The following is a 23,498-nucleotide window of genomic DNA, read 5'->3' as shown; positions in this document are numbered from 1 at the left end:
CCTTTAATTGTTCTATGATTTCACTGTTGATTACTGAAGACTAAACATGTACTTATTATCCAAATCAGTTAGAAGTGAAGCTGCAGCAGAAGCATAAGATGTTATTACAAAAATGAAGCATCTCGAAGAGCAGTATTTTATACTGCCTTGGAACAATCACAAAATATGCATCAACTGTATATGGGGACTGGGGTTGATGCCGTACTGGAACTTTTCTCTTTCTAGCTGCTATTTCCTATGGGAGGATTAGCCAATCACTGAAATACTTTTGAAAAAGCTTATCTTTCATTAAAAAAAGAATAAATTAAAAATTCACTAAGAGATTGTCTTAACTGCACCCTTTATCTATACTAGTTCCTGCAGTGCCTCCACTTTTTTTTACATGGTAAAACTACCATCCTCTTCCTACATTACCCATCTAATACTGCAAACAGAGTATGCAAATTGAATATTCTATAATGAAGGAAGTGTTGTCAAATATTGATTCAATATTACACAGAAAAAGCTAGCACAGTGCTCAAAACATGTTACAAAGTAGCTGCTGTTAGCAGATGTTATCCTTATTAGTGTAACATCATTAACAGCAGTTTATTTCAAAGGACTGAATATAATTCAAAGACAATCCATTTCACTTACTCTACATTCTTTGTCCAGTCAGGAGGGTTGCTCATGGTCATAAATACACAGTTGGTCAAAATAGTGCACATGATAAGCATGCTGAATAATGTGGGTTAAGAATTAAGGAATGTAAGCCAGAAAATCTCATTAAAAGAATATCAAACAAGATCCTGGTTTGGCAGATATCCAGTATCAGGAGATATTTATCCCTCCACTGCATAGCTGACACTCAGAGAAAAGCACTGAGCATGTTTCACAGTCACTTCTTTGTAGTTAGGAAAGTCACACACTAAAAATTAGAAAAGTTGAAATATATACATATAGAAAAAAAAATAACAATACCTTTGATCATTGTTTGTTTGTTTGTTTTTTTTATTTAAATTATCTGCATTATCTTTTTAATGATATATTTTTGTAATATAAAAAGCAGTAGAGAACAAGTCACATTTTATTCTAAAAGATAAAACAAAAAACCCTAAAGAAAATCTGAGAACAATTCCATGCTACGGACATTTTCACTGATTTTGACAGAACTGCTCTGTATTTACAAACCTTCAGTTTCAGGTCTAATACATTACTAGAGATGAAAACAGAAACACCAAAATGAAAACAAATCACACAGATGAAGCATAAAATGTCCACATGATGGCACCATCACCAAAAATTAGGAAGATCTCAAAGCTTTCTTTTATGAGCTTTAATTTCTCCAACTAAATGCAGGTTTCCATGCTATAATGAGTACTTACAAGACTACATTTACATCAGCTTTCAGAATTCTGTATGATGAACTATCCTCTCAAAATCCTCCCTCTTCTTTCATCAGGGAGAAATAACTGGACTATACCTTCCCAAAACATTAAAGCTTTTTAATATTCTGACTTCATTCACTCCAACTATTCACCACCATCTCAGTTCTACAGTCTTCCATTGCTCCATCTAACTGTTTGTTACATGCTATGGAGTGTCATGTAGCTGAAAAATAATTATTTGTAGTGATATCAGTAGCAAGTGAATAGAGACTACACAGTGTTGTCTGATTTTGAAGTTATTTGTAGGCTAGCCACTGATAATGTTATCCAACACTTACTAGATAATCATTTTTATCAGACTTCCATTACACCAAAAGTATAACAGAATCCTTCCAAGGGTTATTCTACATGATCCTAGAATCTCTCTATGTAATGCTACCAAAAAAATTAAAAAAATAAAACCACTCCCCAAAAAGACACTCAAAAACCGACTCTGATACAAATGTTTGCACACTGAAATATGCTTCCTAAGTAAACAGATTTACTGAAGTCAAATCCCTCAGTGACCTTATATCACTATCTGGGATCAGACCAATACAAACACTGAGAAAGACAAAGCAATAAGTTTGTCATTACGACTACATAAATTTGTAAATCTCTACCTATAATGTGGAAAATCCAACGTACTTAGAAAAAAAAATAAAAGTTTATAAAAGGTTACAAGTGCATAAAGCAATAATATTGAATAAATAGACAGGTAAGATACCCAGAGGACTGAGAATGCAAATAAGAAACCTCAGCTGTTCTATCAAACTAGCTTGAAATTTGGATCTGAATCAGAAAATGAAAAGGAATAATGAAACACAATTTTCACTAAATATTCAAGCAAGTATATAGCTGGGTTCAAAGATTTCATTTTAACACAAGGTGTTGGTGATGAACTGAAAGTATTTTGAGGAATATACCTATAGTTTGTGAAAAATGTGGTGGAAGTGAAAAGATGAAAAGAAGTTTGAGAACTACATGGAAAATGAGAGGGAAAGGAAGAAAAGGAAAAGGAGGAGGAAGAAGAATGACAGAGGAAGAAATTGTAAACAAAGATGACTGGTTGTCTTCTGATGTTTCTGTATTATGATCCAGCAATAATAAACAATTAAGAGGAAAAGAAAAAGATCAGAAGAGAAACAATAGAAAGAAGAGACAAAGCACCATAGACCATATCAACCCTTGGACACGTGCCAGTGAATGATTTAAATACTAAACAACATCTCATTGACTACAGTTTTAGACTGACCACTTGAAAAGGATATGAATGTACCAAAATCTTAATAGCTATTCTTCTAAGAGGATTGAAAGGAGTTAAAATGTACAAGGCAGGTGTGGCACTAAATCGGAATATTGTCTTCCCTTTATTCAATACTATAAATGTCTGGAAAAGAAACACAGAATTAAAAAATTACATTTAAATTATACCAACAAGTTACAGTTTACATGGTCAAAACCTTGTCAGTTTATTTAGAAATCATAAGGAATCCTGATCCTAATCATATTGCTTCCCCCTTTATCTATTTCTTGTGAGTTTCAGAACTGCAACTCTGTCTACTTTTCTTAAGCCAAGCTTTACTTTTACCTAATACAGAATTCAATGATCTATGTATTTTCACTACCTCTCCATGGTTTTAGCAATGATTCATGTATACTGCCAGCATCAAAAATAATAATTATATATATAAATGTAACAGTTTTCATAATACCTGGGAAATGAAGAAGTATGAATCCTATATTTAACATTCAGTGCTTTTAAAAATTCTTTAGATATCCATGCACTTGGGTAAATTCCTATCTATTTATATTTTCTCTCCAAATATAGGTGGAAGTTCACTCTCACTGAAGGAATGAGGATCTACCTAACATTGTGGCAGCTCTAAAAAGCCCAAAGGGACATAACCAATAAAAGCCCGGAGCACTGTCAGGAGCTGTCACCTATCTCAGCTGGAATCAGAGGGCAGTGTTTTCAAAGACTATACCCTACTTTTGAGAAGATGTGCCAAATGCAGCAGCTGAAATCCTGGAAAACAAGTCCTTGCCTTGCTTGGAATCATAAACTTCAGCTCTTCCAAGTGAAACACATGTTCAGATACACAGATACATGTTGATTCTCAGACCATACTTAGGTTCTTAATTGTAGAAGATAAAGAATTAGTCTCTAATGTGACCACATTAGAGTCCATTAGAAATGGACTCCAAAATGATCTGCTCCTTTCATGTGTTATAGAACAATTAACGAAATACTAGCATGCTGAAGATAGCCCTTGTGCTACTTTTTTGATAGTTGTCCTGTGAATAAAACACTGGAAGCTACAAATATTAAGAAAACAAGAATATTAAAATAAATCTGAATTCACTTCTGTCTACAGACTGGATTCCACAAACCTGCATTTCTAACTTCTGTTCCTACAACTGAGATTTTTGCCAATGAAAGAAATTAGAATATAATGGTAAGCGATGACTTGATCCAAAACAGTGGAAATGCTCAGCCTGCCAAGAAAGTCTGCTGTATTTAATCTTAAAGTTTCACTGAAAGACACAATACACTCACTTTTTTATTGATATAATATGGGTCCAGGTCTTCCAAGGGCTCAGATACCATTCCTGGAGGAATGTCACCATAAATAAATGGCAGTGTCTTTCCTGCCTCCAAGTCACTGTTTGGCTTTGGGCCATCTTCATCATCATCGTCTTTACGATCTTGTTTAGATTTCTTAGCTTTTTCTTCATTGATACGTTGTTCAATAGCTGCAAGTGATTCTCTTGTGAAATAGCGGAAGCTGTCTGGTCCTGGTGGTACAAGCACTGACTGTGCCATCTTTTCATCCTGCACCTCTTAACTACTGTTTAGCCTCCCTCATAAAAAAAGTGCTAAAAATATAAACACACACACACACACACAAATTAGAGCAACATAGTCACAGACAATGTAAAAGAATGTTCCTGCCTAGAAATTTCTGTGGGACATCTTTGTTAAATACAGTAATTATTGATGAAGAGGATGTTGTTATAAAATGCACTTTTTCATTTGCTTTCATTTCAGGATAAGCCATTTTCCTTTGCAGCTCTCCTCTTGGAGGTAACATTTAATTTAAAATTTTATTAATGCTTGTGAAAGTAGGTTGACAAAAACAAAACCAAACAAACAAAAAACAGCACCTGTATAAAAATGTCTCGCATAATAACATCTTTCCTTTTTCAAGGGTAATGAATAAAGTAGGAGATATTTTTACAGCACATTCATTGCAAGACATCAACAGTTCTGAATTGTTTACAGATCAGTGCTGAGGAGTGAGAATGCAGTCAGTTCACATCTTTATTATCCTGCTTAAGCTGCACCTTGAACCTATCATCCCTCTAGCTAAAAGGACCAAAAATGACTCTTAGAATCCACTACTGGCACTTAAGGCCAGAGGGCGTAGTTGAAAGCAACATGAGATGCTCCTTCTGCTCAGGTATAAATATGCTGCCTTTGCAGAGCTGCCAGCTCAGGAAACAAGGAATCAGAAACAAGCACCTGCATTCCGATCCCCTGCCTGGCAACACATTGTGCACTGGAAGAATTGCTGAATTAAACAAAAATTGTATTTAATCATTAGATAACACACTTTGATGCCATACATTACGCACAGTAACGTTTTTCACTTTTCAATAACAAGGGCAGAACGTTTTTTTCTTAGTAGGTCCAGACAGCTCAGTTAGAAAGAACAAACATAAATATCCCTAATGCAAGTATATCAATCTGAAATTATAAACACTACCTCTGCTGTAGTCTTCAATTGTTTTTCTCAAGTCCTTATCCTGAGTAAGCACAGTAAAGATACAGCAAATGCAATAATAAAAGTAACTTCTCTGTAAGTGGATATATCCTAGAAATGATTATCAAATTAAAATAATGCAACAGTTAAAATACAGTCTGCATAATCCTACTTTACTCTTTACCTAAATACACATATTCCTGCACAGCAGCAACAAATCCATATTTTGGAAGCCTGATAAATAAACCGCAGCACAATGCTTTCTCCTCCTTTTCATCCATATGCATACAGCTCTTCACACCTACACAGACATCCACATACATCTCAACTTCTGCAGGTCTCCCCACAAACAACCCCTTCCATTGCAGGGAAAAGCACCCGGGGCATTCTGTCATGGAAGGTCTGTACAAAATTGCTGCTAGAACACATGCACAGAGCAGCAGCAGCAGAAGGGTTAATGAGGAAAATGCAAGTGGTCCTGCTGCAGAATCCTCTCAGATTTTATTGTTAATCACATACATTAAAAAAAGGCATAATTCTCTCTTAATATTGCTGGAAACAATTAAAAATGCATTACCAGTGTAGAATCTTGCACTTACTGGGTTTGGAATGGCACCCAGGCACACTGCAGATAAATTCCATCATGTCTTTTATTTATTTAATTTTTTATTTATTTATTTATTTTATAAATCTCCTTCTACAGACCACACCTAACTTCCTGCTGAAGGATCTTGGTTATTGAAGTCAACACCGGCATTTCCTGTTGAGCCTACTAGGCGTTGTAACTCTTTCTGCCACTAGATGGTGCTGATGTACATCCAGAAATTCATGTCAGATATGGTGAAGAATTTTTTGCACGCTCAAACACTTGCTTAAACTGAGACTCCGGGACTAAAATACATGATTTTATATAACCAGACAGGTCTCTGGATTCTCAAAAATTCTTTTGAATATATAGCAGCTACTGCTGTTGAGACGATAGCTGTTAAAACTGAAAGGTGATACAGAAAAGAAAGTAGGAGGGATAGCAAAATGAGAAATAGGAAAATGGAGGCTGCACAGAGTGTACCACCAAGGCAGCTGCTGAGTTTCTCCATAGTATGGTTTATTTTAAATCAAAGCTTTTATTTTTTAAAACACATTTATACAATATGTTTTACATGTAATCTAGGAAACTCAATGCAAGAGAAAGACTGCTGTTTTTAATGCTCACTGCAGTAGTGAATTCCTTTACAGCAGTCACTACCTATTAGCGGGGAGCAAGCCACGATCACCAGGAGCACCCCAAGTCCTCCCAGGCCTAGGAGATGGTAATCCCTGGCCCTGTAGCACCTAAATGCCATCTTGCTTCTTCTCTCTTACTCTTTATCTGTATTTTCTACACTTAACAGATTTTCAGTCTTCTCTCTCCTGATGCAGTAATCTCACTTTTTTTATCCTCTCTTTCTCAGCACCAGAAATACTCTGCCCTTCCCTCCTACTCCCAGCCATATCCAAATCTCTTTCAAACTTTTTGGGCAACACATTCCTGTAGCTGTAGATTTAGACCTGCAAGCAGCCAGTTACTTCTGTCCCTCAGCCACCTCCTTTCCTTGTGCTGTGAAAAGGACTAAGGAAGCTGTGGAAAGCAACAAAAAGCAAAGGGTCACTGTGAAGTGAGAAAGATTGGAGGAAAATATAGGAGGTTAAAAAAGGCCACTTCTGTGGCTTTTTAAAGAAGACAACAAAGAGAAGGACAAATACCAATAATTTGATTCTTTGGCAGTTGTGGTAAGAGAACAGTTTGACTGCACCAAAAGACAGTTTTCAAAAGCTTTAAGCAATTAAGAACAAATACATCAAACAAGCAACATATACTTTAATCACATAAGAACTATTGATTTGGTTTTGAATCATTTAGATCTTAAAGAGTATTTAAAGATAATATTAAAAGTGCTCTTCAAATGAAAAGTATTTTGACAGAGTTTTTGCAATTTCATAGCTGATTCCATGAAATCAATAGAAATTACGCAAATATTTCTATGTAACCAAATTTTTTTATTTTTTTATTTTTTTCTAAAAGCTTCTGGCTGATTCTAATTAGAATTGTGCTTTACTTGAAGCAGCTTTGAAGTCTCAAAAGAAGAGAATTACAAGACAGCACAGATTCACAGGAGAAAAAGATCTAACTACAAAACAATGTCTATTATTTATAGATGTAGATTTGTACATATGCTTGTGCAGCTGCTTAAGAAAATGAAATACACTGAGTACCCAAAAAGCTTGACTAGATCACATAATATGGGAAAGGGACTTCACTCTGTTGTGACTGTTACACCATGTCACATTTTCTTATTAGTCTGATTATGTGTTTCTTATTGCATGGATCAGAAATCACGAGACATTGATTTGATTTCCACAAGTTCTATACAATCTAGATAAACAGAATTAGGATAAACAGTAAACAGTAAGAACAAGAAGAAAATAGGCAGTGGGACACTATCCCAGTATTTCATGTGTCTATGGTCTTGCTAGAGTGTAAGGTGAAAAGGGCAAGCATTTCAGAGACACAGATGCAATATGGTCTTTGCCATCCTTGCAAGAGAAAAAGATGTACTTCTAAAGAGGACAGTACAGTAATATAACTGTAGAAGGTAGTAACAATCATTAAAATACAATAATCTGATGCTACACAGCTATATTGCGATAAATAAAATCAATAGAGATAGGAAGAGATAATAATCAAATTAAATCACAAGTATCAAACAAATGTAACTTAAAAATTCTTGTTCAAACACATCAAAACTACTTAAAATATAAACATGGAATAATGAGAATTCTGGTAACAGGTAGCTTCTGACTGCAGTGTCACTTCCAGCCTGCAGCCACCAATGTACCTTAGGATTAGTTTTGTCACTGGTGGTATCCGTACTCCAACTGTTATGGGATGTAGGAAAGCATGAAGCGTCTGTGTTCTATTCTCTCTTTTACTCATTCAGGAAAGCACTCATGGCCCATATAAAAAGCAGAGTTGAAGAAATGTTCTGTGCCTCATGTAAACAAATTTTACATGAAGGTCAATTATATTTGACAGGACAAAACTGAGAAACTTCTGAGTTTTTTCTGGGTGTCTAGGAGCCATTCATCTATAGACAGTCTTGATTAATAAAATAAGATGGAAAACAATAACCAGCCTCTCCTCAGAAAAAAACTGTTTGTTCAGTGTTGAGCATTAAAATGCACAAATGGCAACTTGCCATCAATTTGTGGCTCTGTTATTCTTTTACTCTGAGTTATTTCCAGCTGTGTGTTCCTGTAGTCTCATAAATTGTCCTTAAGTGCATGCCTTTTCATTAAAAGATCTGAATTTCATCTCGTCCCAATAATGCTAGTCATCAAGCTCATCTGGTCTTTTTTGTGTAACAGCTTGATCCTTCTTTAACAATGCCTTGTAACTTTGTGACTGGAACAAATTACACTGGCATATCTCCACTTTGCTGAAACAATTAATAGAAAGATTAAACAGAATTTATCCCAAAAATATATTGGTAACCAGCAACTTTGACCAAAGCTTAGTTTACTTTGGTATTTACTGTAGTGTTCAAAATAAGTTAATGCCATTCTAAGAACATTAATCTTGCAAAGGGAGCAGAAAAGGGAAACTGGGAAGAGGTATTGACCTTCTTGTAAATACTACACATTTGATCACATGCATTGCACCTAAAGAAATTCCTGGAACTTCTTCCCCCATTCTACTTAAAATATGTCTTCTCTTTTTATCTGGCATAGAGGCAAAGAGGTTGTAGGGTTGAACTGAAGCAAGAGAGACTTGTTAGGAAAACCTCTTACCATTGCCAACGGACAGAGAGCAGACTTGCCTCAATCATTCCAAAGCTTTAAGAAAGATCAAGCCTTGTAAAAAGATGCCTTGTAGCATCAGCAATGAGTGCGAGTTTTGTAGCAAACTGATCAGGATGAAAATCTGGAAACTTGTAACAAACCCTTAATGTTTAAGGATCATGTTTAAATATTGTTTTTTAATGTTTTGCACTGCTCCATCTGTTACGGTTCTTTCCTGGCCTCAAGGCAGTAAAAGCTTGTTATTTACATACAAGAGAAGCAGAAAAGAATGGGATTTTGACTGCGCTCATTGAGAGTTTTTCAAGAGTAAGTGAGATGTGGGCAGAAGAAAGTCCCATCATGTGCAGGAAAGCTCTTAAGTGATTCTTTAAAGAGGAAGATTAGTTCCTTAGGAAGCATTCATGTGGAATAGGAGAGATCTGCTACCAGATTTAATTTACTCACCTCTTTCTCCATCTAGTTTTCTTCCTTTTCTCCTAGCCTGATGAGAAGAAATTAAGACAAGTTTAAAAGAGCCATTCCATAGTCCAGACTCTTGTATGCACCTTGCACCACTGCTATTCCTACACGAGCAAAATAAACTCTGGAAAATGTTGTTGCTTCTCAAAGGGCTACAGCACTTTTGGATGCTATAGCACCTCACAGCTCTGCATGAAGGATTGTATTATATTGATTGCCCTGTCTGAACGGAGAAGGTTTGCAGCTAGTGTAGAATCTCAGTTAAGATTCATGGTCTCACTGCTTCACTGCTGAAATTAGTATACAGCAGATAAAATCAATTTTCCTGTTCTTGAGGTCTGTGTGTTTCATACTGTGGTGCTCTAATGTTCAGTAATCAGAGCTCTAACTGAGGTCTCTTTGTAGAGTACATGCATACTGAATGGTAAGATACAGTTTGTGTTTCTACACAACAGTTTCTTCCAAAAGGCTTTTTAGAAAAGCAATATAAAAAATACAGCTTCCGTCACGTAGTCCAACATGTAAAATGGGCATGTAATTAGAAAATCACCTATGAAATGCAGTTTCAGAAAAAAAACCTTAAGTCAATATAAGAAGGTGCTGTCAGAAGGGACAGTCTCATTCTCCATTCGCTCTTATTCTGGTCATTTCCCACTGTGCTCACTTTGGCACTTCTACACTATGCACTTGAGTCAGATCAGATCACCCATCTGGCTGAAAACTATAAATGACGAGATTTCAGCCAGATCAAAGAGCTGACTCATCATACTCCAGGAAAGAAGTTAAGAGGCTCATTTTTGGAGTAGAAAGGACTAGCTGATTGTCTACAGCATTTTCCAAATTTTAGTGCTTTTCCTAACTATGCAGCATGATGTGGCTTAATGTTCCAGACTACAAACAGGTCTTCACTGCTTGAGTTCTAGAGCTGAACAGAGCTCTAACAATTGTGCAGTCCACATATATAAAAACAGATCCCACACTTGGTGTAGAACACTGCATAAGTAGGAGAAAAAAGCAAAACAGTTCATTGGAACACCCAAATGCTACTAAATTAGAGATCACATCAGGCTAGTATACTAGTAAGCATACTATACTTACTGTACTATAGTAAGTATATTACTTATTTATTACTTATTACTTACTTATTACCATAGTAAGTACACTGTTATAGCAGCCCCAGGACTGCTCTTCCAAGACCCTCTGCCCTTCAACACAGACCATATGTTAGGACAACACTTTATGCAAAACTTGTGGCAAGGAATCTAAGATAAAAACAGATATACAAAGACCTCTATTGGGAAACTTGGGAGGTTCCTTCAAACCAGTTTTCTCACACAGGGTACTGCTCACAGGGCTAAGGCAAGATGCACTGCAAGGAGATAAGAAAAATATACTGGTAAAAATAAATTAATTGGCATCTTGCTGCTTTTGGCTATTTATTGTGAGTCAATAACTGACAATAACTATTCATCCATAGCAAACTGCAGTGTGGGAGAAAAGTACTGTGAGATCATTCACCAAATCCCTGGTGAGGCTGATGGAGTGACTAAGGCCACTCAGCCACCCAGCTGAGCTGGGCCTTTAATCAGATCAATCTTTGGCCTGATATCTGTTGGGAAAAACTTGCTCCCACAAGAGTATTTTTGTGTGTCAGGCTACAGATATATCCATTTTTAGTGTGTTTGTGTGGGGAGAGTGACTACAAAATTCAGAGATGCAATGATAACAGAAGGGCCATATGTATGGGATGAGCTAGAGCTTTCCAGATGCCTGAATAGGAGAGTGCTGATGTTGTTAATAAAATATGCTGATTTCGATTCTGAGAAACTACAGCTCTTCGCTTAACATTCCCAGGGTGGGGATTATGTAAAGACGTCTAGAATGAGATCCTCATTAATCTTAACTTTCAGCGTAGATACAAAAAATGCAACCATATAATGCTTTTGCATGGAACACTCCAGTTATGTTGCCTTTAGCATCCCTATAAAAAACCACCTAGCAATTTTGGACGAGCAACACACAAATCGTGCTCTGAAACAGCACAGGCCGAGGATGGAGTGAAGGGAGCTAGAGGAGGGGTTGCCTAGCGACCAGCCGGAGGATGCGGCACCGCTCTGCGGACTGGCAGGCGGCGCTGCTCTGCGCTGCTCTGCGCTGCACTGCGCCCGGGTGCGGCGGCGCCGCCCGAACGCGGGATGCGGGGGGCTGCGGGGGCTGCGGGGGCTGCGGGGGCTGCGCAGCTGCAGGCGGGGCTGGTGCACGCAGACCGAGCCCGACGGGCTTCCTCGTTCATCTGCGCATTGCGGGGGGTGCGGCTTGCAGTAGGTGCCCCTCGTCCGCATGGGTGTGTTTTAGGGAGGAAATGGAGGCTGCGAAACCGCAGAAACGGGCGTAACGAGTTGAGGGCGGTGACGTGATCTCCGCGTTTAAAATAAGTTACCCTTGTTTCTAGCTGCTGGTTTGTTTGGACTAGAAAAAATCACCTCCGCCGATCCAGCCCGAGCTTAGGTTTTGTGCACACGAGGAAGCACCAGGCAGCACAGATCTCAGCTGCAACTTCGCAGCATTAACAGGAGGATCCGATTCGAAATGGTGCATTCTCTCAATAGACCCGCAGCCGCAAAACGAGGATGCTAACGACGAGCACAACGACCGCTCGAGGAGCTCGTTCCCAAAACCAAAACTCGATCGACACCAGAATCGTGGGGACCGCTCCACTCAGGGGCCCGAGCAGCTCGGTGGATAACATAGGAGCTTCCCCTCAGGAGCCGTGCGGGCGCTGTCGGGCTCCTGCAGATCTCCAGCAGCAGCGCTGAGGGCTCCCGCAGGAATGACGCAGCCTGAGGGCAGCGCAGCTCCCCTCCCATCCCGGCACAGAGCAGGATGCCACGGCGTGCAGCGTCCCTGAAGCAAGCAAAGAAAGGGACAAATCCCATCTTCTCCACTAGATTCCCTTTGCCACTGCAAGGGAATAGCTGATTTTGTGTCAGGGAAGTGTTAGTTCGAATGAGCCAAAAGCAAATTGGCTTCTGTGATTGTGGAAATCAAGTCATAGGCAAGGTCCCCTATTTAGGTGTTAATATTCTTATAGCCTTATGGTGGCTTAGCAATTGGAACTTTATCCTTAGGGGTATAGTGCAGATGGGCCCAGGCCATCTACTAGTTATGGGCTAACATGCTTCATGATAATCATACACAGGACTGGCAGTACTGTGTATGGAAGAGGTGCCTGATCTGTCCCATTTGCTGTTTTTCCCCCTCTCCTACCCTTTGTTTGATTGTGCTACATTTACTTTAGACATCTAGCTTAAGGTGAGGCAAGTTGTGCCCTAGAAGTGCCTGTTTCTTCACACTGACTATAAAGAGAGGGAGATGAGATGAATCCTACTCAGTACTGTGATACGATGGCAAGCAATTCACTCAAATAACACTTTTCACAGGTGGCTACAAACTGTAACTCCAGTTTCCGCAATGTAAAGACTGCTTTTAGTCAGTGTCCTACAGCTTGACTTTGCCACTCACTAACATTCTTTTCATATGGTTTTTAAAATACTGAGTATTTAGAACAACCCTTGTGTTTCCACACCTCTTAATGAAATAACAGCCACTTGTTCTTCATCTTTTAACATTATTTCACTGTAAAGAACCACTTCTGATTTGGGAAGCAGAATAATATATAAAAACATAAAGAACTTTCCTACTGAGACACAAATATTCCTGTTGTAGTACTTAAAATACAAACTAATTGCACTAATTTTAGAGCTATGATTTATTACAGCTCTGCCAGCTGTCCGTAACATCTCTACAGATGAATGTTTTTTAAATGAAGATGTCAGCAGTCTGAGGCATGTAATGGTGGATGTATGTTCAAAATTTGGCAACCAAAAAGGAAAAAATATACCAAAAAGCATAAAATAAGATCCCACGATTAATATTATGGTTGGTAACTTGTACAGAACAGAGCTATGTTGGTATGCAGCATTTCCCGGTCCATCATACAAGAACCAGCAGAAAACCTTAGAGCTGTAGCTTCATTCCCTACTGCCTCCCATGCAAAGGGAGAGAGAAGGCATTATCACTACTCCCTGGTGACCTGACCAGCATGTTTGTTTCTCTGGGTAATGAAAAGCTCAGTCAGATATATAACATTAGGAAGCATTAAACAACTCTCTATTAAATTTAGAGGGTTGTTTTTTTTTATCTGAAAGGAAACTGAGTGGTTAATTGGCCCACAATTAAATAGAAATGCCATTAAAAAAAACTGAAACAGCTTGCCAGGCTCACTTTCTTCTTGCCTCTTATATTTTCATGATAACCTAACCATCATATTAAGATATTAATTAAGAATATTATGAACATTATAAAAATATCTTTATAAATCAAGCAATCCTGAAGGACAAAATGCAAATGGAAGATATACGCACAGAAGTAAGAGCAAAAAGGTGATATCGCAGTTCCATCAAGGAACTTGAAAGACCTGGGGGAGCAACGCAAATATGTAGATGTGGGATCAGAAGAGATAATTAGGAGTGTTTATTCTGACATTCTGCATGGTATGGCTTGGTTTAATGTCCCTTGGTTTAACGTCAACACTGGCTGGAACATAACTTTTTAGAATGCCACAATCATGAGATCCTTTTCGTAAATTACCTAACAGCAAAATACTGCAATAAAATGCACACATTATTTCAAATCTTGACTTTTTCTATGCATATCTGAAACAATTTAAGAACACATATTTTAATATTGCTTTGGATTGCATGTTAACTTACTTTTAAATTTTTTTGCAGGCTTTAATGCATTATGTTACAAAAAAATTAAAAATCTACATACTTAGAAATCAGTACCTGGGGAAGTGAATTTAAAAGTTCTCCTTGTAAATATAAGAATGTGCCAGAAATGGAAAACAGTTTTATTATGTATCTGTCTGAAACAAATCCATTTTGGCTCCAGACTTCTTTTTGTAAGAGGGAAAAACCTCATGGAAAAAAGAAAAAATAGGGATCCAACATCTGTAAAGTTCTAGTAACTGCCTGATAAAAACAGATTCTGTTTCAAGGCAGCTCAAAAAGAACAGAGGAGGGCTCACTCATTATAATCTGACTTTATGAGGAAAAGAAGGACTGCCTAGGACAATCTACAGAGCTCACAGACTAAAATACAGACGCCCATTTTGTCAAGAATCATTTCTTAACTGCAATTTTTTATTTTTTTTTTTTTAAGTGTATCCAGTTGTGTGTTTTTTTTGTTGCTGTTGGTGGTGGTATCTTTGAATAAAGCAAGGGAGCAGATGTTGAAAATCTCCTCAAGAGAGTTTTTCATTTGTCACTATGTTTAAGCCAGGAAAGCAGGTTCCAATTAGAGGCAACACAAGAGATCCCCAAAGAGTTCTTACACATGCTCCTTCCTCACAGCATCACCTGCTACCTGGAGGTGTACCTCTGCCAAGAGATCTTCCCACTGGAGCCCTTCGCATTGCACTGCTCACTGCCATAGAGGGAAAATGAATACACATCTCAGCATTTGCTTTACAATGTTTTTTCCTCCTCATATGTACTGAATTTGTGTTCCTTCCATATTTTTTTATTACATCACTTCTCTGATCTCTACATTCAATTGCTTTCACAGCTAACAATCTCTTTTCTCATCTTTTCCTTAGTTTCCCAAGGGATATTTCCTTTTCTTATCATGGTTTCAGAGGTGATCACCCATCTTCACAACATTTACCCAAGTTCACTCAACTGGATCCTTTCCATTGTCTTTCTCACTAGGAGCATTTTTGAGAATGTGTAAATCATTTAACTAATTTGGAAGTTAAATGAATAGTGAGAAAATCAGTATAATTCCTTTCCCAACAGTGGAAAATGCTTCTAGGTTACCAGCCTCTTGCCTACTTGACACTCCACAGGGCAAGATACCAGCATGAGTAATAGCATCTCTTCTGTATAGTATTAGAGGTCATTATCTTCAAAGCCATAGACTTACACTCAATTTTATTTATTTATTTATTTATTTATTCCTTAGGGATGCTGGTGCAGTAGAGTAACATTCAGTCTGTAAGAAGGCTAACCTGCCTTCAGTTTGGCCTAGAGGGCAAAAGCTTTCCTTCAGAACAAAGATCATTTAATTCCTAAAAACTAGTGCTGGCAAAAGCACAAATATCTTTTTACAGTCCCAAATGTTGTAAAAGCCTGTGGAGTGCTTTAAATGTTAACTCTACCAAAAAATGCAGTATTGTAAAAACAAAATCATCTGAAACAGTAACTCTTGAAAATGTTCAATGACGGTTGCATATGTTCATTTTACAAGAATACAAAAGCAAACTGGTTGCAAGATGCTAAATATTATTCTGCTGAAAAATGACTTTTATAAATGTGGTTCACTGCTGATAGTGAAACTGGGAACTTTCCATTTTATCCATTACTATTAGAAATTCCACAAGCCAAATCAAAGTAAAATGGCAGCTCATGCTTCATCCCAGTATTTTCTGAGTACATTCTCAGTACTTCACTTGGGTAATTTTCTGTAGCAGTACCGCAGTACCTAGGAGGCTGTCTACCGTCAGCACTTCTGTGCTAATGACCATTCCACAAAATGGACACCTACTCCTGCGCTGCAAATTCAAACTCGTGCACATACATTTGCTGTTAAGATGTCTGTGCAGGCATCATCGCAGTCTGGAAACAATCGTGTAGTGTTTGTCCCATGGCTACTTTCAGGTTAACACAGCTACAGATGGAAGATTTTTTTCATTCTGCCTGGTACCAGCACTTATCTTTTAGTTGTTTCCATGGTTTCATTATTGACTCTCACTAAACAGAAAACATATGGAGCAGGCACACACTACAGATACACCTGTCAAGCTCCTGTAATACGACCTTGTGTACCATAGACCTTGTTACAACAACCTCTCCAGAAAGCTCTGGTCAAGAAAACTGATCTCACAGAGCTTTCTTTGTGTCCCAGCAGGTTGGATTTTCCACTGTTTGCATTAGATATAAAAATCTATACCTAAAGAGCATACAGTAAGTATACAGTGCTACTAAACAATTGTCACTTCGTTGGAGAAAGGCCATTAAATTTCCAATATCCTGAGCAAAGTTCTCTTAATATTTGTGGTTGTAAATAAATTTGTCATAAATATCCCTATGAGCACATAGTCTGCTCAGATATTTAGGCACTACTTCAGCCTTCTTTTTGTTGGTGCCTATTTATGGAATTCATCTTCAAACACAAAATCCAGAACACAGTGCTTATTGAAAGGACTATTCACACTTCTTTCTGACCTTGTTCTATCTGTATGCACTTCATGACACATTAAACTCCAACCACTTTTCTTCTCAAGATCAAAGACTGTCAAATTTGTCTCTGCATATATCTGGCACCATTTTGTATACATATGTGAAATCAGTGATTGAACCAAGACGAATAAGTGAGTCTAGAACACAATGTATTGCTATAGAGAACTTGAGTCAGACTCAGAATGAGTCATTTACATTTATCATCAAACAAAATCACATAGAGGTCGAAGTCTACCGGAGGATTTTGCAGTTACATTGAGGAAAGTGAGAAATGGTGGGAACATTATAGAAAAGTATATATTAATAATATCCATTCAAATATGAAGACTGAGTTTCTTCTCCACTCTAAAAGCCTCCTGATAATAATTTAAGTAAAGCCAAATTTGCACTGCTGTCTGAAGAATGACAACAGTAAGTACAGGAATATTCTAGTTTTAATCTCAGCACCACTAGAATGAAAGCTATGGAGTGAAAGGCTAGGAGGCCAGCTAAGTAGGCAAAACAATAAGCAGGTTTGTGTAGTTCCGTAAAACACTTGCATTGCCTTCAAAACCACAGTACTGACCTGAGAGCTGCCTCATGCAAATCTGTACCTACTTCCATCATGCTTTTTACTGCAGGGTTGAGGGGTATCCAGTATTTTTAGTCTGGACTGGTCCTTCTGACATCTAAAAATACACAAAAGTTGTACCACGCAATTCCATTTAAAACCAGACAAACAGCACTGTATGACACAAAAGCAAGGCATCTTGTGTCATATGGCAGGACTGTGTTAAACCTTTCTATATGTTCAAAACTTGGACATCCATCATCTTGAAATGAATGCCTACTAATGTTACAAGTTTGTCTAAATAAGGTAGCTGCAGGCTGCATGGAAAAATCATCATCTTTTTGAACACTATCCTGTTTCTTGGTAGGGGAGGTCTGTGTTTTCACCAAGCAATGGGAAGGACCTGTGAGGATCTTCAGCAACATGAGTAAGAATTAGCTGGCATTAGCAAGTCAAAAGAACCATTTACCTGGCCAAAATCTGTTTCTACCCACACTGAAGGGAAGCTAAGCTAAGAATTAAGAAGCAAGTGAGATTTACGCAAAGCCTCAAAAAAAATCTTATACAAAAACTTGCTAGTCTTAAGATAGAGAAGCTGATAGAAATGTTATTGCTGATTTTTTTTTTTTCCTCATGTACTATGAACAGAGGTTTATTTGCTTAGTATTTTCCATTATGAGAATGTCTTTTCAGTGCCTTCAGCTTTGCCAAAATTTAGTTGTTCAGGCTGGATTTGATTATGCGTTTGGCCTCATCCGAATTTCTTTCTTTAATGATACTATAAATGGTGAAATACTTCTTTCAGTGAGGTTAGAGAGAGAAAACTAAGCTTGATAGTGTAAATTCATGTGGCCTCATGATCTTTCTTAAGTCAGCTCGCAGTTTTATGACAACAAAACTCCAACATCCAATAGAGAAAAATACATTTGTGGATATCTTCCATTTTAAAAAATTTGAAAGCATAATATCACTGACCTACAAGTTTAAAAAAACAAAGGGCAAGATAAGCAAATCTATGGCATTTTTTGTTTGTTTTAAATAGAAAAATTAAAATGTATTTCAATGGTTGTTTCTTCTGTATGGCTGGTAATTCTGCAGTATTAGAATATTTATCAAGAGATTTACTGAGCATTTTTGCTACAATCTCTTTACTCCAAATTTTTTCAAGTAGGCTGTTTCAGGGAATATAAAAGTTTTCTTTTGTTGCTCCTGTTTAAATTTATTGAAATCTGGCCATTCAGCACTTCTCTAAAATAATCTATAGACAAGCTCAGAAAAAGCTTCTTAGCAGCTTGAAATAATACTTACAGAGCTTCCATGTGTTGGCTGTGTTTCTGCCTAGCATTAGCAGCCCCTTCAGTGCAATTGATAATCGTAGCTGCTGAGACATCAAATGCTGAAACTTAAGAACAGAAGCAAAGGGCTTCTGCTGGGACCACACCAGTAAAGAGCAGAAAGAGAAAGAAGCCTAACTGAAATAGGAGAGGATGAAAAGGAAGAAGAAACTCAGAAGAAGAAATAAAAGAGGTAAAGTTGTGAGCTGGGAAACAATATGAATTTGAACTGAATAACATGAATATAGTTATACAACATCTCTTTAAGTTGTCCACTTTGAATATTTTGGTCCTAAACTTTTACTGTGTATCTTCCCCAAAATCCATTGATTGCAGAATTCTTAATTTCCTCCTTTTTTTTTTCTTCTTTTTTTTTTCTTTTTTTTCCCCCAACTGCTTTTATCTTTATTATAATTAGTGGTTCTCAACATCATTTGACCCTGCCACGTTTCCACCTCTTTGAAATTAGGTACATTATCGTCTTTGCAAGACAAATAACAGAAGATTCAGGCCACCATTGACACATTTGCCTTTTAGCCCAGAATTTCTCACTCTGGTAGCTGCCAGTGAGAGGTGGGACAAGAAATGGATTATTTCAAGTGCTTTAGGATGGCTCTACGATGAAGGCCTCCAGGATCACTGATGCCTGCGCAGTAAGCTGGCCCAAGAGCTGGGTGGGCTTCAGCAGAGGAAAGCCTGTTCCCATTCCAGGGCAGCACAGGACCAGGGCCTGCCACTGCAAACTTAGAGAAGGATTCACACTGTGCCGTGGAGAGGTTGATATAAGAGTGTGCAAGGTCTTAGAACAATGGAAGTAGCACAATAAAAATCCTGCTTGTAATTTTCAGGCTTCAGCTGAGAGCTGCATGTTCAAGAAAGGACTGCAGCTGCAGTCATTACTGTCCAGCTTCATTCTAAGCACTGTTTAGTTTAATGTCCTCTCCATCCCCCTGTGATGGGTCTCAAAGCCCCCTCAGAACTGGAGCAGGCAACAACTGATCAGATTCATGAACCAGTGCCTACTACAGTGTGACTGAGAAAGCCAGGGCGTTACTGCTGCTAGGGCTGCAGCATGGGACTGGGCTGTTGGGATGGGGAGGTCTGATGTTTGTATGGTACAGAGAACGCCATGATTAAAATGAGATGAAATAAAAATCTATTAGATATTTAAGTTTTTTTGTTACATAAATTTCACAAAAGGTTAGTAGGGCCAACTTTCCTTTGGGTCCACCTTTGAAACATCTGAATTCAGCCATTGCTTCTGAAAGGTATCAGGATCATACTTGGATATGATATGCCCATCAATGTGTTCACATTTCCCAAAGACTAATGTTCACAGTTATTATGGTCAAAATCTGCAAGAATTCAGCTTTCCTATTTTCCTATAGGGCTTTTATCTACTCACTGGCTTTTAAAAGTATTTTTGAAATCTCAATCTGCAGCTTAACTTTGAAGATACATGCTAGTTTGGCCTAGTGGCTGAAATTTATGAACACTGTAAATTTTTCTGTGATAAAGGAAGTTATTGTCTCCTTGGTGAGTGTTATAATTTTAAAAAAAAAATAAAAATCAACAGAACAGACCCAGGTACTTATCTATCTCATAATATTAAAGCCATGAGCCTTTCCACTGACATGCCTGTTTGTTGTTGAACTGGGGCCTACAGCTATAAGGGAACATTGTTTATTTAGTGCTTTTGTCGCTGGAAGAAATTTCATATGTGACTCAAGATCTGTTTAAGATTGCATGATGATTTACCACCTAATGAAGGTCTCTTCAGACACTATGGCTGAGCCATACCCATATATACATAATGTAAACACTGATCAGAAAAATGCAACTAAGCAGGCAATATTCATTGATTGCAAGAACACGTGAACCCTCTTAACATTTCACATATATCAAAAGAATCATCTAAAGCTGAGGCAGCAACTAACATCCAAACCCCAAGAGGCACATTTTTGTTGCTTCACTTATCACTTAAGAAATGCTTATCTTTATACAGGTGAATAAGTGTTTTTGCATAAGTACTTTCCTATTTACCTTCATACCGTTGAATAAGTGGTTTTGCAGAAGTTCTTTCCTATTTACATCCAAACAATAGAAAGCATAATGCATTTATTTTATCACACATAATTTTTTCGCTCACATGCTAGCTACCAAGCCCTTTTCTTTGATCTCTGATGGTGTAAATCAGTTCAGTTTTATGTTGTTTATTTTTCCTGAATAAATGAATTGTTGCTGTAATTAAGTGATTTTTAGAAAAAAAAAAAGCAGGTTTCACATAAAAGTCAGGGGGTGCTGCATAAGCTTCCCACCTCCTGAGTCATTCTGCTGTCTCTCCTAGTGTGTATGATGCATCTAAAAAATGATGGATGAAAAATATTTCCTTTCTCATAAAATATGAAATGAAGCTGTTTCATTAACAATTCATTCTTATACACAAAACATTTCACAAAACGGGAATGCGTCTCATATGATATTTACAGCAGCACTAAACCACATTTAGTCACAGACGAGTCCTCCATTCTGTCTTCCATCAGGGAGAGGCTGTTTTGGGAGACGAGGGAGGGGAGAATCCCGCAAATCTCCCCACAGAAACAAAATGATGAATTTGGGAAGTCAAGAAAGCCTCTGCCTGAAGACAGTATAAGAAGCAACAGCACATTTCTGCATTAAATCATGGTGGTTTTAAAACTGAGCAATCCCAGGGATGCATTAATATGCTTTAGAATACCCCTCCAATTTGTATCTTGGATACAGCATGAATATAACATCCAGTGGAAAAAGAAAACACTTGTAGATAATCACATCAAAACAATGAATTACCACAGTTGGGATTAAAAGTAAAAATTCAGAAGTAATTCTAATTTTAAATATAAAATCTTAATAAAATATAGGACCAACCAGAGAACTCCAGTGAACAACGAAATGTTTCATTTCCGTGCAAAGACCTAATTAAATGCTATGAAAAATCCATGCAGTTGCAAAGATGGCTATTGTTGCCTCTCCTCTTGCTGTATTAATATTAATTGAAAACTAGGTGTGGCACCGCAAGACAGAAATCTTGGTGCAAAACAACTGGAATTTATTGCCTAATAAGTAAATTTCAAATTAAAATATCTAAATTTCTTACCTGATTATGAGTGAATTACAAATCATGGCATAAGGAATATCTGTACACTTGTAGATAATAAGGCTCCTTATACTGCAGGTTCAGTTTCCTTAGCAAAAAAGCTTGTAAACTCTTGATTTCACTGAAATGAAAAGGGAAAGAAATGAAGAAAGGACCTCCCCATCAAAACAACAAAGCAGCCTCTGCAGTATTCTGTAGTCTCTCCTCCTGCTTCCTGTTCTGAGATTCACTCTGTGAATCCCAACATCGATCAGAAAATTGGTGTGGGGAAAAAAAAAAGGGAGGGGGAGCGAGGGGGGAGGAAAAAAGGAGGCAGCATATTACGTGCTAGCTCCACCTACTGGCAAGGAAATGAGCTCAGCTGAATTTTTTACACCCTATCGAAACGACAGCATTTCAGTTTTAAATCGCATATTAGCTCTTGATTGCACAAGTTTAAAATGAAGTAACTAGGTCAGGACTAATGAACGCTTATACATTTTTTAAAAAACCGTTTGAGATTTAGGCTGCACAAAGTTTTTATATTAGTAGAGTATGTATTTGTACACATACGTATGCAAAGAATTGCAGACAACTCAAGATTCTGCAAGGCATCTGTGTTTTATGATTTATTTATATATGGTCCGTTTGGAAAATAAAAAAAAAAAATTCCTCATTCAGAACCCCTGAAAAATAACAGAAAATGACTTCCTGCTTTTTTCTTTTTTTTTTTCTTTCCTGTTTTTTTTTTGTTAATTGTGCAAAATAAAAATTATATTTATATCTTTTTGAAAGCCAGAGAAGAAAAATTGTTATGTAAGACAAAATGAAGGGATGCTCAGATTTAACCTGGGATAATACATTATTGCTCAGTAAAGAGTTATTATATTGATTAGTTTTACAAATTGTGGTCCAAGGCTATCCTGTATTTTATGGCAGCCTGAATATGCTTCGTAGTATTCTTGATATTATCAGTCTAATATGAAATTGACTGCCCTACTCCATCTGTCTCTAACCATGTTCTCCTTGACAGCAGTGTTGGATTTACTATTACTGAAGTGCTGGGATGCTCTGTAGCTGAGTGTGTCTGCTCTTCTAGTAATAAAAATAAATAATCTGTCAATTTATTTACAATACCAAATTAATGTGTCATCCTATTTTATCACTATTGTCTTCAAAGTCTTCTATCATTTAGACTTGCTCTAATGCATCAAATGACTACCAGACATCCCCATGCAGAGCTGGCATGACGATTATCAGTTTTGGTGGAAAATTTTATCTCTGTGAGATACAGGAGAAGAATGCAGGAAGAGTTATTTAGGAATAGAGCATCTAGATAGAAAACAACAACAACAACAACAAAATTAGATCCCATGATTTATCACAAAATCGCTAATATGAATACAGAGAAGTTGCTGGGGAGACTGTCCCTTTCAGTAACAACATGTGTTAAACCACTCATCACATTCATCAAAAATCCTTGGAGTACCAGTTCTTCAGGAAGGAGATCATTTTCTATGCTTATTCAATCCCTACAATAGAATCCAGGACTATCACAGAATCCGAAGTATGAAAATAGTTGCAGTATGTCATAGCACCAATGTGTGAGAATGGACTGAGATTGTCATGAAGAACTTTGCTCCATTCTGACCTTATGGTAAAGAAATGCTGCTTTAAAATACTATATCATATATCAAATACTTTTCATGGCTTTAAAAAAGTCAAG

At 37.4% G+C, this 23,498-nt stretch overlaps 1 protein-coding gene across 1 annotated transcript in view; it reads right to left on the bottom strand.

Annotated features, from left to right (window-relative positions):
- The window catches only part of LOC107317007 (sodium channel protein type 2 subunit alpha-like), a 68,235-nt gene extending 46,163 nt beyond the window's left edge, over nt 1-22,072 (bottom strand). Inside the window, 4 exon segments of the mRNA XM_032445889.1 lie at nt 637-726; nt 2,678-2,796; nt 3,967-4,286; nt 21,794-22,072. Of these exon segments, the coding sequence (XP_032301780.1) occupies nt 637-726; nt 2,678-2,796; nt 3,967-4,233 (476 nt within the window). The 5' untranslated portion in view covers nt 4,234-4,286; nt 21,794-22,072.
- Between the last annotated feature and the right edge of the window lie 1,426 nt (nt 22,073-23,498).

Source organism: Coturnix japonica, chromosome 7, assembly GCF_001577835.2.
Source record: "Coturnix japonica isolate 7356 chromosome 7, Coturnix japonica 2.1, whole genome shotgun sequence".
NCBI lineage: Eukaryota > Metazoa > Chordata > Aves > Galliformes > Phasianidae > Coturnix > Coturnix japonica.
The sequence above is the reverse complement of the archived record's forward strand: the minus strand, read 5'-3'. Positions and strand labels throughout refer to the sequence as shown.